This window comes from Camelus bactrianus, chromosome 2, assembly GCF_048773025.1.
Source record: "Camelus bactrianus isolate YW-2024 breed Bactrian camel chromosome 2, ASM4877302v1, whole genome shotgun sequence".
Classification (NCBI taxonomy): Eukaryota; Metazoa; Chordata; class Mammalia; order Artiodactyla; family Camelidae; genus Camelus; species Camelus bactrianus.
The window spans coordinates 95,659,981-95,678,297 of NC_133540.1; the positions used below are offsets into that span (position 1 = coordinate 95,659,981).

General features: G+C 36.1%; 1 protein-coding gene across 1 annotated transcript; it reads right to left on the bottom strand.

The window, feature by feature from the left end:
* Positions 1–850: 850 nt before the first annotated feature.
* Positions 851–14,511, bottom strand: HSD17B13 (hydroxysteroid 17-beta dehydrogenase 13). The gene is made up of 7 exons (XM_010966151.3): positions 14,174–14,511; positions 10,938–11,045; positions 9,806–9,937; positions 8,250–8,356; positions 6,433–6,570; positions 3,897–4,013; positions 851–1,984 (listed from the first exon to the last, which is right to left on the bottom strand). Exons 1-7 carry the CDS (start codon positions 14,381–14,383, stop codon positions 1,894–1,896), a joined length of 903 nt encoding a protein of 300 aa, XP_010964453.1. The 5' UTR covers positions 14,384–14,511; the 3' UTR covers positions 851–1,893.
* Positions 14,512–18,317: the final 3,806 nt, after the last annotated feature.

Below are 18,317 nucleotides of genomic sequence, written 5' to 3' on the forward strand. Positions count from 1 at the left end.
AAGACAAGGAGTTTGCTCTTTGCACTGATGTTTCCCTTGCACCTAGAACTGTGACTGACACTCCATAGGTATTTGTTATGTAGATAAATCAGCAAATAAACTGAGAACAATTGGAAACATCCTAAATGTTTTATTTACAAGGGAATGGCTAAATATAGTATCATCTAGTACTATGTACACATGAAAAAGGATGAGGTTAAACTCTGTACTAAAAGAAAAGGCTGTTTGGGATACACTGGTAAGTTAAAAAAGCAAGTTACAGAATATAATGCATGTTTTGGAACTTTTTATGTAACATATGCACTAAAAGAATGTAAGGTAGTCGTCATATATATGCTAGCATGTGCATTAGAAAAAGAACAGATGATTATGCATTAATAGACTGATCTCTAGGGAATGGTATTGTGGGGGATGCGTTTATATTTTTTACTTTACATATTTCTCTTTTGAAGTTTTGTAATCATACTTTTAAAATAATACATTTTGAGGTTTCACTCATAAAGTTCTTTGTTTCAAAGCAAGCAATTAAAAGAATAACATGAACAGAAATTATTGCCAAAGTAACTAGGAAAAAAATCTTAAAATGAAAGCACTCTGCTCAGTGCCTCACATAGAAAGGACTCAGTCAGTTTCACTGCATAAACCAGCACTCCTAACTGTCAAACTAGCTGGAGTTGGGAGAACCCCAGGTTCTCCTCAACATCTGCAAGATCTAGCTGTGACAACCCAGATCCTTGCTTTATGAAGGAGACTCACAGAGACTCAGAGATTAGAAATCAAAACTCTTAATTTTATGGCTACAAGAGGTTTCAGGAGGTTTTTTTAAAAATGCAAGGCAACGTATTTATCATTTGTTTTTAAAAATTTTGTTTTTATTAATCATTTGTTTTTAATGAGGATAAAACAGGAGGATAGTCAGTGTAAAAGCAATCTATAATAAATGTGAAAAACACAGAAAACAAGATTAGTCTTGATGTAGTGGGTATCAGATTTTTCTTTCTATTAAAAGACCACTCTGTTTTCCCCTCCCTCTCTCGGATCCATTGTGCACTGTTAGGCAGTCAGCCTAGGTCCTCTCCCTGTGCTAGCTTTCATTTTTGGAGCTCAAAACTGTCTAAACATCTCTGGTAGCAATGATATGTGAAAGCATAAACTATAAAGAAAGAAATTATCATGGGGTTATAATTTCAGATACTCTGAGATTCAAGAGAGAGTCACTTTTTGTAAAGTCATAGTATTTTAAGAGATTACAAAAAGGGTGGCAAGCATGGAGGGCCCACTCTTGGTGCATATAAGAGATATATAAGGGACAGAATCAGGAGAGACAGGCCAGAATACCATCGCACTGTTTGGGGCTGATGAAAAGGGAGAAAGCTTCCAAATGTTGAATTGCATAAAAGTTATCTGTCTTTTGGAGCGCAGTTGCCTACTTAAACTTATCTCCAACCTGCAGCTCACGCTGGGTACCTGCCAACATTCTGTGGCCAGCTTACAGATTGGAAGGCTACTTTGAGAACAATCTTAAGCCCTCCTTATATAAATAAAGTTCTTTTTAAATTTATTCTCAGGGAGGTAGCTTTGTCTACCTTTAAATGAAAAGAAAAGAAATGCAATATCTTACAGAAAAATGACCTTCTAAGTATGTTTATGTAAGCATGGACATATTTAAGAGGTATGGAATGAAAAATGGATCTGACTATTAAAACCACATCAATATTCTTGAGAAATAGAGTGACAGGTAATTATTCTTGTTCATTCAATTGCTGCAACCGCCAAACTACTGTTTTTAATATTAACAGCATTGAAAAATGTGAAATAAAGCTTTGAAGCATTGACTCTAAACTTAGTTCCACATCATTAAGGTGCATACATCTCAAGCTGGAGCTCATTTATTCATTTCATTTTGGTTTTGTGGCCAACCACTGCTTCAAACTGAATATCCTGTACACGATTTATAGCTGCCAAGGCACGTTCAGGAAGAAATCTGTATGAAAACAGAAGATGAAAAATTTTCAATTTAAAATCTTTGACAACCTATAATGAAAAAGAATATGAAAAGGAATATATATATATATATATGTGTATGTATATATATATATGTATATGTATGACTAAAACATTATGCTGGACACCAGAAATTGACACAACATTGTTAACTGACTATACTTCAATAAAAAAAATAAAATCTTTGACACCAGAGTACTTTTTTGTTGCCAGTTAAATGACCTTGAGAGTTATCTGGTTTGCATTTAATTTTCTTCTGTTCTTCCTCCTTTCCTTCACATCCACCTCTCTCTTTATGTGTGTGTCTTTAATATTCACAGGTCAAATATTATGCAAATATAAAGAAAGCACTGATATATATCACTCTTCTCACTGTCTCATCTTATATAAGTAAACTCTTAGATGAAATCTTACATGAGTAAAGACCTAAAAATGAAGGTCTGGGCTCACTGCTGAAACTGTCAGTGAATCCTGATGCTAAGAGTTTACAGAGTGACACCACCAGAATGCATTCTATCCATCTCTCCACCTCTCCTTGAGTTTTTACTGAATATCTATTCTGCCCTCTATAGTAAGGTAGCCTAAAATACTTTAAAGACAGCTACTGCTTTTAAGGAGCTTACTGTCTTTGCTAAGACACTAAACACCAGACTCACACAGTATCACTGTTGAATTCTATAAAATGTTTAAGAAAGAAATAACACTCATTTCACACAGGTTATTCCAGAAAAGAGAAGAGAAAGGAATACTTTCCAGCTCAGTTTATAAGGTTAAGACGTATCCTGACACAAAAATAAGACAGACATTAAAATGCAGGGTTGATTTAATCTTTAAATGAATCAGTATAATTCACCATATTAACAAACTAAAATGGGAAGGCAACAAGATCTTCTTAACTTGTTCAGTAAAAGCATTTGACAAAATCCATATCTGTTCTTGATAAATATTCTCATCAAAGTAGTAATAGAAGTGAACTTCCTCAACCTGATAAAAAGCCTCTATGAGAAAAACCTACAGCAGATATCATACTTAATTGTGAAAGACTGAACACTTTCCTTTTAAGATCAGGAACAACCCTTGCGCATGTGCTTTAACCAATCTTCTCTAACATTGCATGAGAAGTTCTAGCCACTGTGATAAGGCAAGAAATAAAGAACACACAGTTTGGAAAAAAGAAGTAGGAGTTTCTCTATTTGCAGACAATATGATCATCTATCTAAAAAATCTGTTAGAATCTACAAAAAAGCTACTAGATGTGAGTTTGGCGAGGTTGCTAAATGTAGAACAAAATGCCAAAATCAAATATATACTAGCAACAAACAATGGGAAATAGAAATTTTTAAAAATGCCATTTGCAATAGCATCAAAAACCCAAAATACTTTGAGATAAACCTGACCAAAAATGTGTGAGGTTTGTGCACTGAAAACTACAAAATACTGTGTAGACATATTGAAAAAGGTGAAAAAATGAAAAGATATATTGTGTTCTTTGTGTTCTTGGAATGGAAGACTCAATATTGTTAATGTGTCCATTTTCCCCCAATTGATCTGTACGTAGATCTAATGAAGTCTTAATCAAAACACTAGCAGGTTTATTTATAAACCCTTTATTTTTAGTTAGTTCACTATTTTGCATTCTCTTTAAACTGTTTTTCCTTCAATTAGAACAGTCTCTGGCAAAGATTGGGTGGAGATGGTAGACGTAGTAGAGAAAATGAATCATTCTCTTTTAATAGATTGGGTAAGGCAATAGAGAGGAAACTTAACTGATCTCCCCAGGCATGGAGAGTTCCCATGGCAACTTTCACACCTGAAAGAATCTCCATAATGATAGCTCTATTGGTGTTTTCATATTTTAGGTGTTTTGTTTGTTTGTTTTTTACTGTACTTACCTCTCCAGTGTTAGAGAGAGATTGAGGTATGATGGAACAAAAATCATTTTCTTATTGGTAAGTATTCCATCTATCAAGCTTCTTGCAACTTCATCTGTCTCCAATACAGGCCAGAGTCTGTGATCAAAAAGGAAATGTTTGGTTCTCTTTGTTGTTGTTTTTAAATTAACGAAAGTAGGAAAGTTAACTTATCTTTTCACCAATTAGGATTTTTAAAGTTCCAGGATTCACTGCACAAATGCTACCTGCCTCCCTGCTACCCATGCCATGTGGGTGTTTTGTTATTACAATCTCATACTTTCACATCCAGTAGGTGTGTTTCATGGCTCACTCATTCAAAATATCAAAATGGTGGCGAGGAAGGAGATAGCAGAGGAGAAGAGGAGCCAAGTAAGGAAGAGTAGTGGGTAGGATTAATCACAGGGCAGAAAGGAAGCATCTGACATCTTTCCTCAGGGCTTATTGGATACAAGAAGAGAATCTTACAGGTAAGCATACTTGCTTTCTTGTGGAGGTATTCCATAAAGCTGAATTGTTTTGAGGGCATTTAATACTTGAGATTCACGGCTGACTTGCCTATGCTGCAGTTTAATGAGAGTTCAAGATATGCACAGGGAGTATTATTACAGTACAACTAGAGGTGTGACCTTGCTTATGCTGAAGACTGTGTATACATGGGTTCTTGAGAAGTATTCATAACCACAGGCCTAGTGTAGAATGACCTTTAGTGCAAGATGATGACTGGAAATGAAAATGTCAATGGACTGAAACTAAAAGTTATAATGTCTAGGCACAGGTGGAATGGCTAGTGAGTAAAAAGGTTGTGTAGAGGAGTTAAATAAGTAGTAACTGTTACAACCTCCTTCCCTGAGGTATTCTGTAATTTACTGCAGATTGTTATGTGACTGAGGTTTCCGCGGCATTGCATGGCAAGTCAGTAGACAGTAATACAAATCAATAGTTTTCTAAATTACTGGGTACTGCCTCTTCCTTCCCTGATTTCGCCTACCTGGTTCTATCAACCCAGTCTCTGAGCCAACCCTGACATCCCTATATGGACATTTTAGCATTTGCCAAGGAAATTCAGAATCAGGTAGTCTGATTGGTGAGACCAACCCCAAATCGTCAGCATTGCCTGTGTCAGCCCCTGGGATCACCCCCAGGAACCCACGCTACCCAACGTCACATTAGCCTTACTCTTCTCATTCGCTTTGCCTTCCGCACTAGGAGACCTGTACTCTGGGCAAACACTAAACCTGAATGCTTACCAAAAAGATTTTTATTGGGCCCAATTTCCTATTTAGGAAAACTGAGCCCAGAGTCTCAACTGCATCACAGAATTTACTTTCATATAGTATTGTGTACTTGTTAAGTAACTATGTTCTAACATAATTAAGGACTCAGCTGCCAGGGAGCGGCTACGGTTCCAGAGACGACACAGCTGATTTAGAGTTTCTGAGTCAGTAGCTTCAGATGAGGCTGAGCTTAAAAGGGAATATGTTAGCTCCCTCGAATAACTATATTTTGGACTAATTCCATTCCAGTAATAAGTTGGCTTCAAATTATCAAGCTTAGTATATTTTGTTAACCTGCAGCAGAATGTATGCTAGAATTGAGGCAAATTTGTGAAGCAGGTGTCTTAATTTTAGGGCCCTTGTCCTCACCTTTCTGCCTTTTTCCTTTCAAGACCAACTTCTCTTTTATGGTCTCAAAATCCTCCCTTACTAGAGACAAAGTACTTGTAGAAATTCACCTTGACTAAGGGCTTAGGAAACTCAATTTATTGCAGCTCCTAGGAACATTTGTATTTTTAAGGGGGGCAAGGTGAGAACAGTGATCAAAACTAATGTGGTTATATTTACAATGTCAATGTTTTCCAAACCTTTCTCCAGGCTTACCTGGTATGTCTGTAAACAAAGCAAAACTAAACACCTCATTCTTGGAGCGCATTCCAGCCTAGTGAAATCAGAATCTCTAAAGAAGAGCCTATGAACTTTTTTTTTTTTTTTTAAGCAGAGGTGATGATTCTTAGGATCAGGCAAGTTTGGAAAATATTGGAGTACTTTATGCCAGCCTTGTGACCAGTGCTGTGGAAGATGGAAAAGGTACACATATGTGTACATCTTCATACCCTGTTTAAGGAGGATGAATCACGAATGGGGAAGGGGGGTGTTAGGTACCATTTCCAGGAGAGGACACTCTTACCACCCCATGAAGCACACTCCTCTCTATCCTGCCCACCTCCATTCTCACTCCCTCAGCACTTGAGTATATGTTGAAACTTTCACCTAGACACAAATGGATACCCAGATGACTAATTCATTGGCAGCTAATCATTCCTGCTAGTCCCTGATACACTTACCCCTTTGTTCATCTAATTTCAAAGTGAAAACGTAAAGGCAGTACAATAACATTAAGAAAAAATATTTTTCCTTTTTTTTCTATTTTCTTGGTTGACCCACCTAAAAATGTCTCATATAATTTTCATACCAATTTCTTATGCCATGTTTCCACCCTAGCTTGATTTTGACCTCACCTTGCGCTTGGGTTTTTAGTGAACCCGGTATTCACAAAAACTGGGCAGAGACAAGAGGTTTTGATACCAGTTTTTCCCAAGGCTTGAAGTTCTGATGTCAGAGCTCTGTGGAAGCCAACAGCAGCAAATTTGCTGGAGCTGTAAGCGAATTACCCACAGTTAGTGAAGGGAAAGCTTTCTGTGAGAAGGCAGTGTTGATTAGGTTTGGGAACAAGTAAAAGCCAAACCCCCAAAACCTTTGACTTGGTCACCAATTTTCATTTACATTTTCTTATTTGATTTCACTGAATTCTGCATGTACAAATTTCTTTATTAACAGTAATAAAGTAGAACAAATCGTCATAACTTTTATTGACTGGCTTACTGCTCACTTTTCCAGGTAAGGTTTTTCATTTAATCTTTAAACTGTTTTTAAATTAGTTTTTACTGTTATTTTTATTTTGAAAAATATGAATTAGGAAAAAGATGGTTAGGAAAACTACGTAACTAGTATCTGTACTAAACACAGACTTCTGGGGGGACTCTACACATTTTTCCTCTCTTTTTTGATAGTTTCTTTCTTGAAATGTGGATGCACTTTGTCTTCTTAATTTCATTGTAAAACTCTGGAGTAAAAAGATTTCAGGTGGTGTGGGTATGATAGTGTGTGCAACCTTCAACATATCACTTTGTTTCTTCCTTTGATTTTTCTGGTTAAAATGCTGATAATAAAATATAGGGCTGTCTTGAGGACTAAATAAAATAGCATATGCATAATAACTTTATTACCTATAAGGAGCTATGTAATGTTAATTGTATTTTTAGCCCAGATGACAATAAGAACAATGAAGTTAAAGGCTGGCTGCTTTCTCAAAGGAAAAGAAAAAAGGAAAACTATTATTACAACTGGGCTTCCACATTTCTAAACATTAAAACAATAGAAAATGTTTGATCTATGAAATTCTTATTTGTGTTTTAAGATGGTAGAGGCAGCTTGAAACAACTATGTTCAAGGGCACCTTGACATACAGTGAAATTTAACATCTGTGACTACATTCAGTGTCAGAAATAAATTTAACCTTGAACATGGATGTGTAAGTAAATAATAAACCAGTTAACTACCCACCCCCCACACCCACCCACTGATACTCACATATTGGCAGTTACAAAAAGAACTAGCCAAAATGTCAACAAGTCAAATTTCTCTATGAGGTGGGTATAAGGCAGGAAAAAGGAAATCAGATGCCATTGAAGGAGCTGACAAGGAAAAGATATTTTGCAAATCGTGTGTCCTTAGGGCCTTCCCACCTTCTCTTTATGTCCTTGGTAGAGCATGGAATATGCTATCTGCATCTTTTAATACTTTTAAGGCTTTCTCTCAATCTCTCTTTCTCTCTCTTTCACACACACACACACACACAATCTTTCATGGCACATACACACTGGAAAATGTTTTAATCCAGAGGCCACTCTGTTTAGCTTATCTTGGCCGTGAAGGCCATGGCACAGATCTGTGTTCATTTGGACTTCTGTATGTTTTTTCTTACTCTATTGAGTTCCCTATTTTTTTCATTAACATCTACTCATTCCAGGATACAATGGAAACATACTTGGCATTACTGTTTTCTTTCACTGCTCTATGGAGGAGTTTTCAGAAATCTAAAAATATTTCAAATGATTACAACCAGTTTTGTTGTTTTAGGGGAAGTCATTTTTAAAAGTTTATTTTAAACTACTATGTATATTCTGTAAATCCAAATTACCCTGCTATGAGGATTGGAATCTGAGGTCTAATAAAAGTATAAAAACATATAGCACTGCTGGAAAGTAATACTTACCAATATGGAATAATATAAGGAATCACTCTATGGCCACATATTGAAGCCACAGTGACAATGTGGCCATAGTTTCTCATCAACATGGATGGAAGAAGTGCTTTTGTGATCTTCAGGATCATTGCAGAAAGAAAAGTAAAGAAACAATGACAGGTGTTAGGTTTCCAAATTAGGTAGTTTTATTTTTAAGACAAAATGTCATTTGAGACAACTTTTGTGGTGAAATGAAATATGTGCCAAGATTCCATGATTACTTCTAAACAAACGATAGAAATGAAAAAGATTAAAATAATTAGTTTCAGCTGGCATTGAGTGCTGTGCGTTGGCTATCACATGCCAAGAACTCATCTTAATTTCCCCTGCTTCCTTTCAGAGGGAATCAAATATTTCCTTTATGGATATATCATCTAAACAATATTATTAAGGGAAAAATCCAGAGTTTTCAGAACTGAAAAAATTCCCTGTGGTAATCTGGTATCATGCGATTGCTTTTGGTTTGGGGCTTTATCTTTTGAATGAGAAGAATTTAAAATCCTGTGTATCTATATCAAGTTGAGTAGAAAAAGCTGAGTTTTGTACTGACCCATGGTCACAATGCATCATAATTAAATTTAATTTCTCCCTACTTGTGATATTGTGCATTATATGTTGATGTTATAGGAAACAAAAAGTCTTTACCTCCAAAAAGCTTTACTGTTTTGTGAGAAATATCAATATATTTTATGCAAATTTTATAAACCCACCCTATGGACCCTATGCAAATTTATAGACACAGAACTGACAAACCAAGACACCCCCAAAATCCTGACCCACAGAAACTGTGAGAGGAAAACGAGCTTTTATTGTTGCTTTAATCCACTAAGTTTTTATATCATTTTTATGCAGCTATAGATAATGAATTCATGGGGTCTCTATGTAGTTTGTTGGGCATAATTATCAATTCTCATTAGCATGTGTTAGGGGCTTGGGGAAATTGGGGAACAGATCTCTTTTTTTCTCCTTTCTTCCAGAATCCAGATTTGTCCTAAGTTCTACACTAATATTGAGGCACTGGGAGATTAATTCATAAAAATGCCCTCTACAAAGGCATACTTCAGTCTCACAAAACCAACTAATTATAAAAGGTCTGTATATATATCTAAGCTCCAGCCTGGATCTAGAGCTTGTCTCAGAATGTCATCCGGAAGAGTCCCCAACCCCTATACACACCCAAGTAGTGAGTTCTGTTGTCCTTTCCATTCTGAAATTCCATGACATGAGGTCACAAGTGAATGTACACGATATGCATTTTTTCCCAAAGCACTGAGAAGATGTCCACTGACAATCCTTAGCAAAGCTCCACAAATATTTTTTGAGCACCTAGTACATGCCAGGCTTTGTGTTAGATACTGGCCGATAAGGCAGACTAACTAGACTAACATTTGATGAAAGTTGACTTAAGGCAAAGATTTGAAGTTTCCCATTCAGAAGGATGTGAACTCAATTATGAACTTCACGTACCTTAAGAAGAGGTGTCAGGAGATATACACAAACTAGGAATGTTTCTGACTCATACTCACCCAAAAATGTCCTAGGATGTTGACCTCAAAAGTCTTGGTGATCTCTTCATCCTTTGTACTAAGAAGGTCAGCTGGGTATATTGTCCCAGCGTTATTCACCACGATGGTTACATCACCCACTTCTTTCTTTACCTTTTGAAATAGAAAGAACACATTCATTGGGTGTATTATAGAAACTCAAAGTTTTGAGGTTGATATCATTCCAGGATCAGGATTAGATTCTTTATTCTGTTTGATGAGAGTTCAGGCAGGAAAGACCTTTAACCTAAACAGTGCTTGCAAAGGAAACACTGCCATAAACCAGTGATAAACTTTTTTTTTTTAATATCTAAATTTCAGTATCCAATACATCATAGATTTTTTTTAACTTATCAATAAAGTGAAATTAATATGTGTTGATAAATTGATATATCCGTTCTGACCAAACATTTAAAAAGTGCTAATTGAGTAATCCTGTTTTCACCTCCTACTAGGTACATGACCTTGGTCTGCTATGTCAGTTCTTACCCAATATTTTAAAAGAGCTAATTGAGTAATCCTGGCTCCACCACTTACTAGCTACCTGACCTTGGTCTAGCTTAAAATGTCTGAATCTCAATTTGCTTATCTTTCCAATGAGGTTAATAGAGTTATTGTAGGGATTAAGTTAAAGGGGGCAATTGTTTATCAGAGTGCTTGGTTTGTTGTATTTCATATTTACTCTTAAAAGTTGTTATAATTACTAATATTACATTTTCCGTAGAGTATTAGAATGGCACCAACATAAATAAAATCCCAAAGAGGAAACAATTAAAGGGAAATTTTTTTTTAAATTACTGCAAAATTAATAGGACTAAAATGAAACTACAAAGAGATTCTTTTCCCTGGTGATAAATCTTTTCTCTGTCACTCTATAGCACTGCTCAAACTTCTGATTAGAATGAAATTGATTAATAATATGAAACAATAGCAATAGGCAGAGTTTAGTGGATTATACGCAAGGAAAAAGTACATGTCCTTCTTTGTTCACACAACTTCCTCAACACAGGCTGAAAGAAGATCTAATTTAAATCAGGCAGTCATAAAGAACCTTTTCATATCCATGTAAGTGGATACAAAATTATGGGAAGAAATTTGTACCCTGAAGTCTCACCTGGTTTACAGAGTTATAAATCTCTTCTCTGTTACTGCAGTCTACCACAAACACATGGGTGGTGGCCCCTAATTTTCTGCATTCAGCTGCAGTTTCTTCAACACCGTGCTACAGTTGGAAAAAACAAATTCAAAAGATGTAGGTCAGCTAGGGGACAAAAGTGAGGGAGAAAGGATTGGAGAAGACTTTTTTTAAAGATTAAAATTCTTGTCCAAAATGTCCTCCTTGTTTGTGAGCAAATTTCATCAGAGGCCCTGCTTCCCAGAGATAATACCTGGCTTTTCTGCCAGGGAATGCTCATATTAGTCATGTGTTTTCACCTTGTTTGCTTTGTTCTTGTAACTTAAAAACATGCTTGAAAGATGTTGCTCTTTGTGGCATCATGAAAGGAGACATTTGAGTATAGAGAAGAAAAGAAATCTTGACAATTCATGTAACATATACTTGTTGAGCACTAACTATGTAATAGGCAGTAAAGCACCAAGCAGCAATTCTAAACTAGTGATAATTTTAAACTACATACCTCTGCCCATCATACTTTTCTTTTTTTTTTTTTAACATTTTTTATTGATTTATAATCATTTTACAATGTTGTGTCAAATTCCAGTGTTCAGCACAATTTTTCAGTCATTCATGGACATATACACACTCATTTTCACATTTTTTTCTCTGTGAGTTATCATAACATCTTGTGTATATTTCCCTGTGCTATACAGTGTAATCTTGTTTATCTATTCTACAATTTTGAAATCCCAGTCTATCCCTTCCCACCCTCCACCCTCCATCATACTTTTCTTGATGATTCTGATTTAACTCTCTAGGAGGGAAGGAGAGGGAAGGAGTAAGAAGGATCTTATTCGAGAAAACTTTTCATGGGGAGACAATGTTACTACTCTTGGGGACATGATATTATATTTTTCAATTGTTCTGGAGTGAAAATGGCCAAGGGCCATTGGATGGATTCTCATCGATATTAACTACTTTGCACATAATTCCAGGACATGGAGACAGAGTAACTTCTTTTTAGTTTAAATTTAAAGACCTCTTTCCTAAGATAAAACTGCCCTAATGTTTCTTGACCTGCATTTGTGGAAAATTAGAATTCTTTTCAATTTTTTATTTTTATAGAGCAGATTTTAAAGTTTTCAAAATTATACTTTTTCCTCTAATAATTTGTAAACTCTTCCCTGTGATGAAGAGGTAAAGACACCCAAAGAGCCCTTTTTGCACATTGGGATATCAGTGGTGTGCTGTTATTTGGGGTGGTCCTTGAATGAGTGTGCAGTGGTTTCCTTAGCCAGCACTGTCTCCCCCAGGTCCTTAGAATTTCACCACCAGGCTAAACCCTGGAGCAGCAGTCTGAAGTCCCAAAGAACAGACCCTCCTAGTTTAGGACACTCAATCACGGGAGCCATTATCCCTCATAGCCTTTTGGGGAGTTGCCGAAGAGTAAGGAGGGAGGACAGAGCATCTTTTACCAGATTAGGTTTCAGCTGGGAGCTTGCTCACTGCTAGACTACAAGGTTACACCCTCATATCTCTAGGTTCTAGGTCGGTAGAGCACCCAGCAACAAGAGCCTTAGTCAGATGTTGAGCTAGAGCGCTGCAAAATGTAATGCCTCGCCTTCTTCTCTAGAAGCAAAATACTTACTTAAGCTTCAATTCCAACGTGGTTGTTTACTCCACTTATCACAGTGTTGCTAAATCAACTGTTCAGATTGACTGTAAGCAAACTGCTAACATGACTTGTAGTGTAAGGCAAAAGCCAGCATAACCAAAAGGCAGTTGGCACCTTCCACAGGTAAAATCTGAGTTACATTTGCAGCCTTAGGGTGTATCATTTAATACCTTAAATGTTTAATCATAAAACTCAAGGACTTAAAGAGATCCTGTGAGGTTAGGTGATTCATCCTTTAGGCAGAATTAAATAAGTCATTTTTATTTCTTATCACTGGAATTAAAAATAATAATAAATATGAGCCATCTCCCTCAAAAGACACAACTGGAGAGATCCAAAGATTAGATTTCATCAAGACTTTTTCATGAATTTGTACTTATTTATTTACTTATTTTAATAAGCGCCTAAGAACAGCAGACAATTTTCTTAATTTGTAAATTCTTGTTTTTCTCTAGAAAGCTTATTGAAATCTCTTCAAGGACCAAACTGAAACCAAAACACTTTCATGTATATCAGCTTATCCATAATATAAATGCCCATATCTGTTATATAAAAATGTATCAACTTTTTCTTGAATAGCATTCTTTAATGTCTACAAAGAACTGGAGAACTAGTTTTCTAAATTCAAGAGACATTTTTGAAGGCCTTAAGATAATAGGTGCTAACTACACATGACAGCAAAGAACATGATAGAGTAGTAATATAATGGCAATTAAAATCTCATTGTGATATGTAAAAAATCTGATTCTCAAAAATGCTTGACCATTTTTTTCCAGTCTTAAAATCCTACAAACATTTATCTGTGTATATTTTCATGGCCTTATCAGAATTCAAAGGTTTAGGGGAAATGATAAAAGATTTCAGTTACTTCAGTTTTATTTTGAGTAGTTAATATCGTGTTTACAAATAACAGTACAAGAAAAATCCAGACTCTCTGCACGGAGGTTTTATTTAACACAATTAATGTCTACTATGGCCAGGCATTGTTCTAAGCACTTAAAATACTCATTCAATTAGTTCTTTTTTCTGTAAAGAGCCAGACAGTAAATATTTTAGGATTGTGTGCATGAGAGGAGATACTAAAGGGCTCTGTCACATGGTTCTTCTTTGTTTTTTTATTTGGTTTTTGATTTAAAACACTTTAAAAGTGTAAAAACAAACAAACAAAGCAACAACAAAAAACCATTCCTGGCTCAACAGGCTGCTCGGGGACCAGGGTTGGCCCATTAGTTGTAGTTTACTAACCTCTGTTCTTGCCCATCCACTGAGGTATTACTCTCCTTTCAGAGATGAAGAGATTGGGACAGAAAACATAAGTGACTTCTCAATTTAAACAGTTTGGAAGTAGCCTGGCTCCTGAGTCTATGTTATCAAACCTGCATATTGTGGCATAAAAATCACTGCTAAGGTCTCAGTTTGGTTTGTTCCCTTCATCAAACCATCCTAATGCACAGCATATGTAAAGCCCCAGAAAAATACAAAAGTAAGCAAATGAAAAGGAAAATTTAAACACCTGTCTCACTTGTACCTTTAAAAGATGGGCACATGAATTCATTACCTTATTAATATCCCACAGAACCAGTCTGCTCTTCCGTTTTGCAAATTCATAGGCAGTGTGCCTGCCTATTCCATGCCCGGCTCCTGTAATGAGAACAATCTCCCCAGCCACAGATTTTCTCTTCCGGGGAATGAAAACCTTCACCAAGGATTCCAAGTAGGAGTAGATGATGATGATCAGAAGCACAAGGAAATCCAAGACAATATTCATGGCTCTGCTCTGTACTCGTTTCCTCTGGCTCAGTCTGGTCCCCGTCTAGTCCCAGCAAAGAGCCACCCTCTGCAGAGAGCTCCAGAGAAGAGCTGTATTCCAAGTGCTGATGGGACTAGCAGAGGTAAACAGTTGCAGCAGACTTTGTACACGTGTTCTAGTGAGTAAGACACATCTTGAGCTTTTGAAATGAGGCCAGTTGCAAGTAAAAACCTGACATAGGGACAAGGAAACTCAAAAGAAAGTGCACTCTGGACTTACTTTCTAAGAAGCAGTTCTATATCATATGTTTCACTATGTCAACTGGAAAACAACGCACAACTTAAAGTTAAGAATTATGTTTTATTTGGTGGCTTTACTGAGAACCATCTCCCAGATAGTTCTGAGAAACTGCTCCAAAGAGGTAAAGAAGGAGCCAAGATACACAGGCTCAATATCACTAACTATCAGAGAAATGCAAATCAAAACTACCATGAGGTATCACCTCACATCAGTCAGAATGGCCATCATTCAAAAGTCCACAAATGATAAATGCTGGAGAAGCTGTGGAGAAAAGGGAACCCTCCTATACTGCTGGTGGGAATGCAGTTTGGTGCAGCCACTGTGGAAAACAGTATGGAGATTCCTCAAAAGACTAAAAACAGACTTACCATATGATCCAGCAATCCCACTCCTGGGCATATATCAGGAGGGAACCTTAATTCAAAAAGACACCTGCACCCCAATGTTTATAGCAGCACTATTTACAATAGCCAAGACATGAAAACAACTTAAATGTCCATCAATGGATGACTGGATAAAGAAATTGTGGTATATTTATACAATGGAATCCTACTCAACCATAAAAAATGGTAAAATAATGCCATTTGTAGCAACCTGGATGGCTCTGGAGATCATCATTCTAAGTGAAATAAGCCAGAAAGAGAAAGAAAAATACCATATGATATCACTCATATGGGAATCTTAAAAAAAAAAAAAAAGACAAATGAACTTATTTATAAAACAGAAACAGACTCACAGATGTAGAATACAGACTTGTGGTTGCCAGTGGGGATGGGGGTGAGAAGGGATAAACTGAGAGCCTGAGATTTGCAGGTACTGACTGGTATATATAAAATAGATAAACAAGTTTATACTGTATAGCACAGGGAAATATATTCAATATCTTGTAGTAGCTTACAGTGAAAAAGAATATGAAAATGGATATATGTATATTCATTTATGACTGAAGCATTGTGCTGTACACCATAAATTGACACAACATTGTAAACTGACTATACCTCAATAAAAAAAAAGATACACAGGAATTTTCGGGGGGGGATGGCAAAACATGTAGTCGAATATCAAAGATTACTGCTAATCACAAAAAAACAGACATCTTAAGTTAATGATTTAGTGCTTTTCTAAGTATGGGAAGATGGGTTCCTTGACATTATTCCTTTGATATGCCCCTTAAGTATCTTAGGCCAATATCCTGTTTTTGTCTATCCTGAATTCCTCTCAGTGTGCATGGTTGGGGGCTACAGTGGCTGATGTCTTGATAGCCAGCAACATTCATTGTTTACAGATTGGCAGGCAACATTTTATTCTTTGTCCACAGCCCTGAAGTTTTACCTCTAGAAATAATTCTAGAGATAGTACATCAGCTAATGGTCTCTTGGTGTCTCTCTGCAAACTATTTTTTTTTTTAATGAAGGAAAAGGAGAAAGTAGAGATACTATCTTATGGAAACTAAGTATGGACTAGCCAAGCTTAGTTTGATTTCATTTATTCATAAATGCTCAGCATCCATATTTCAGACAGCTAATCATTTTACATGAGATGACCATTTCCCTGAAAACCTCTTGAGTTTGGGGGAGATTGTAGGTTATATAAAGCAATCAGTTCTCTTTGTGATAATATAGGGAAGAGTATTAGATCAGGAGCCAGAAGTCTCCTACTTAAAAGTGGTGTGACTTCCAATACCCAAAAAGTAGAAACACTCAAGTGTACATCAATGGGTAAACAAAATGTGATATATACATACATAAGGGAGCAAAATTTACCACCCCAAAATATGTCTCCTTGGCATGGGAATTAATTTAGGTTGATTATTTTTAAGAAACAGAACACTCAAGAAGTCTTTGTTTTTACTTCCCAATAAGCTGTCTAAAGATTTTAAATAAAGGGCCCATTCCCAGAATAGCACTATCACCAGAGCTATCTACAAAGAGTATAGGCTAGGTGTGGACTCAGGGTCTCAAGATCGGAGTTCACTGTGTCCCATTGTCCCTGCATGGCCCAGCAAACATTTGTTTACCAAACATTTGCTTTCCCATCTCCATATAAATTTCCTCTTTCCCCTTTGAAACCTCAAACCACTACCCTCCATATCCTCTTTTGTCTTTAGCTGACGGTATTTAAGGTGAGGGCTTCAGCCCATTTTGGCAAGTTACTCAGTTTTGCTGGTATACATGTTATTAACTTTTATTTGACTGTCTTCTGTTAATCTTTTTCATGCCAATTTAATTCTTACCCAGCCAGAAGAATCCAGAAGGGTAGAGTAAAATTTCTCCCTGCCTAAAATATACAATGCAATGTTATTTATCCTTAAAATGAAATGCAGTTCTGACACATGCTACAACATGGTTGAATCTTCAAAAAATGCTAGGTGAAATAAGCAAGACACAAAAGGACAAATATATGATTCCACTTGTAAAACCTAGAATAGTCAAATACACAGAGACAGAAAGTAGAATGCTGGTTACCAGGCCTGGGAATGGGGTTGGCTAGGGAGAATGAGGAGCTGCTGTTTAAGAGATATGGAGTTTCAATTCAAGGTGATGAAAAAGTTATAGAGATGACAGCCTCATGTAAATCAATGAAATTGGAACGCTCTCTCACACCATATACAAAAATAAACTCAAAATGGTTTAGAGACCTAAATATAAGACATGATGCCATAAAACTCCTAGAGTTCTAGGAGAGAACATAGGCAAAATATTCTCTGACATAAATTGTAGCAATGTTTTTTAGATCAATCTCTCAAGGCAAAATAAATAAAAGCAAAAATAAACAAAATGGGACCTAATCAAATTTAAAAGCTTTTGCACAGCAAGGGAAACCATAAACAAATGAAAAGACAATCTATGGAATGAAACAAAATATTTGCAAACAATATGACTGATAAGGGCTTAATTTCCAAAATATATAAACAGCTCATACAACTCAATATCAAAAAACAAACAAACCAATCAGAAAGTGGGCAGAAGACCTAAATAGACATTTCTCTGAAGAAGACATACCAATGAGAAGATGGCCAATAGGCACATGAAATATGCTCAATGTCACTAATTATTAGAGAAATGCAAAAACCACAATGAAGTAACATCTCATAGCAGTCAGTGGCCATCATCAAAAAGTCTACAAAAATAAATGCTGGGAAGGGTGCAGACAAAAGGGAACCCTCCTACACTATTGGTGGTAATGTAAATTGGTGCAGCCACTATGGAGAACGTATGGAGAGTCGTTATAAAACTGAAATTAGAGCTACCCCATGATCAAGTAATTCCACTCCTTGACAAAAAAAAAAAAAAAAAAAAAAAAAAAAAGGTGGAAAAGACAAAAACTCTAATTCAAAAAGATACATCCATTCCAATGTTCATAGCAGCACTATTTACTATAGCCAAGATATGGAAGCAACCTCAATGTCCACTGACAGATGAATAGATAAAGAAAATGTGGTAGATATATAATGGAATACTACTCAGCCATAAAAAGAATGAAACAATGCCATTTGCTGCAACATGGATGGACCTAGAGAATATCACACTAAGTGAACTAAGTCAGACAGAAAAAGACAAATATATGATATCACTTATATGTGGAATCTAAAAAAAATGAGAAAAAAGAACTTATTTATAAAATAGAAACAGGCTCATAGTCATAGAAGACA

Coding starts and splice junctions, on each gene's coding strand:
- HSD17B13 (XM_010966151.3), bottom strand. CDS start 14,383: ATGAATATTGTCTTGGATTTCCTTGTGCTTCTGATCATCATCATCTAC. Junction 11,046..14,173: donor TTCTGTGGGATATTAATAAG/GTAATGAATTCA, acceptor TTCCAACTGTAG/CACGGTGTTGAAGAAACTGC. Junction 6,571..8,249: donor CCTTATATTATTCCATATTG/GTAAGTATTACT, acceptor ATTCGCTTACAG/CTCCAGCAAATTTGCTGCTG.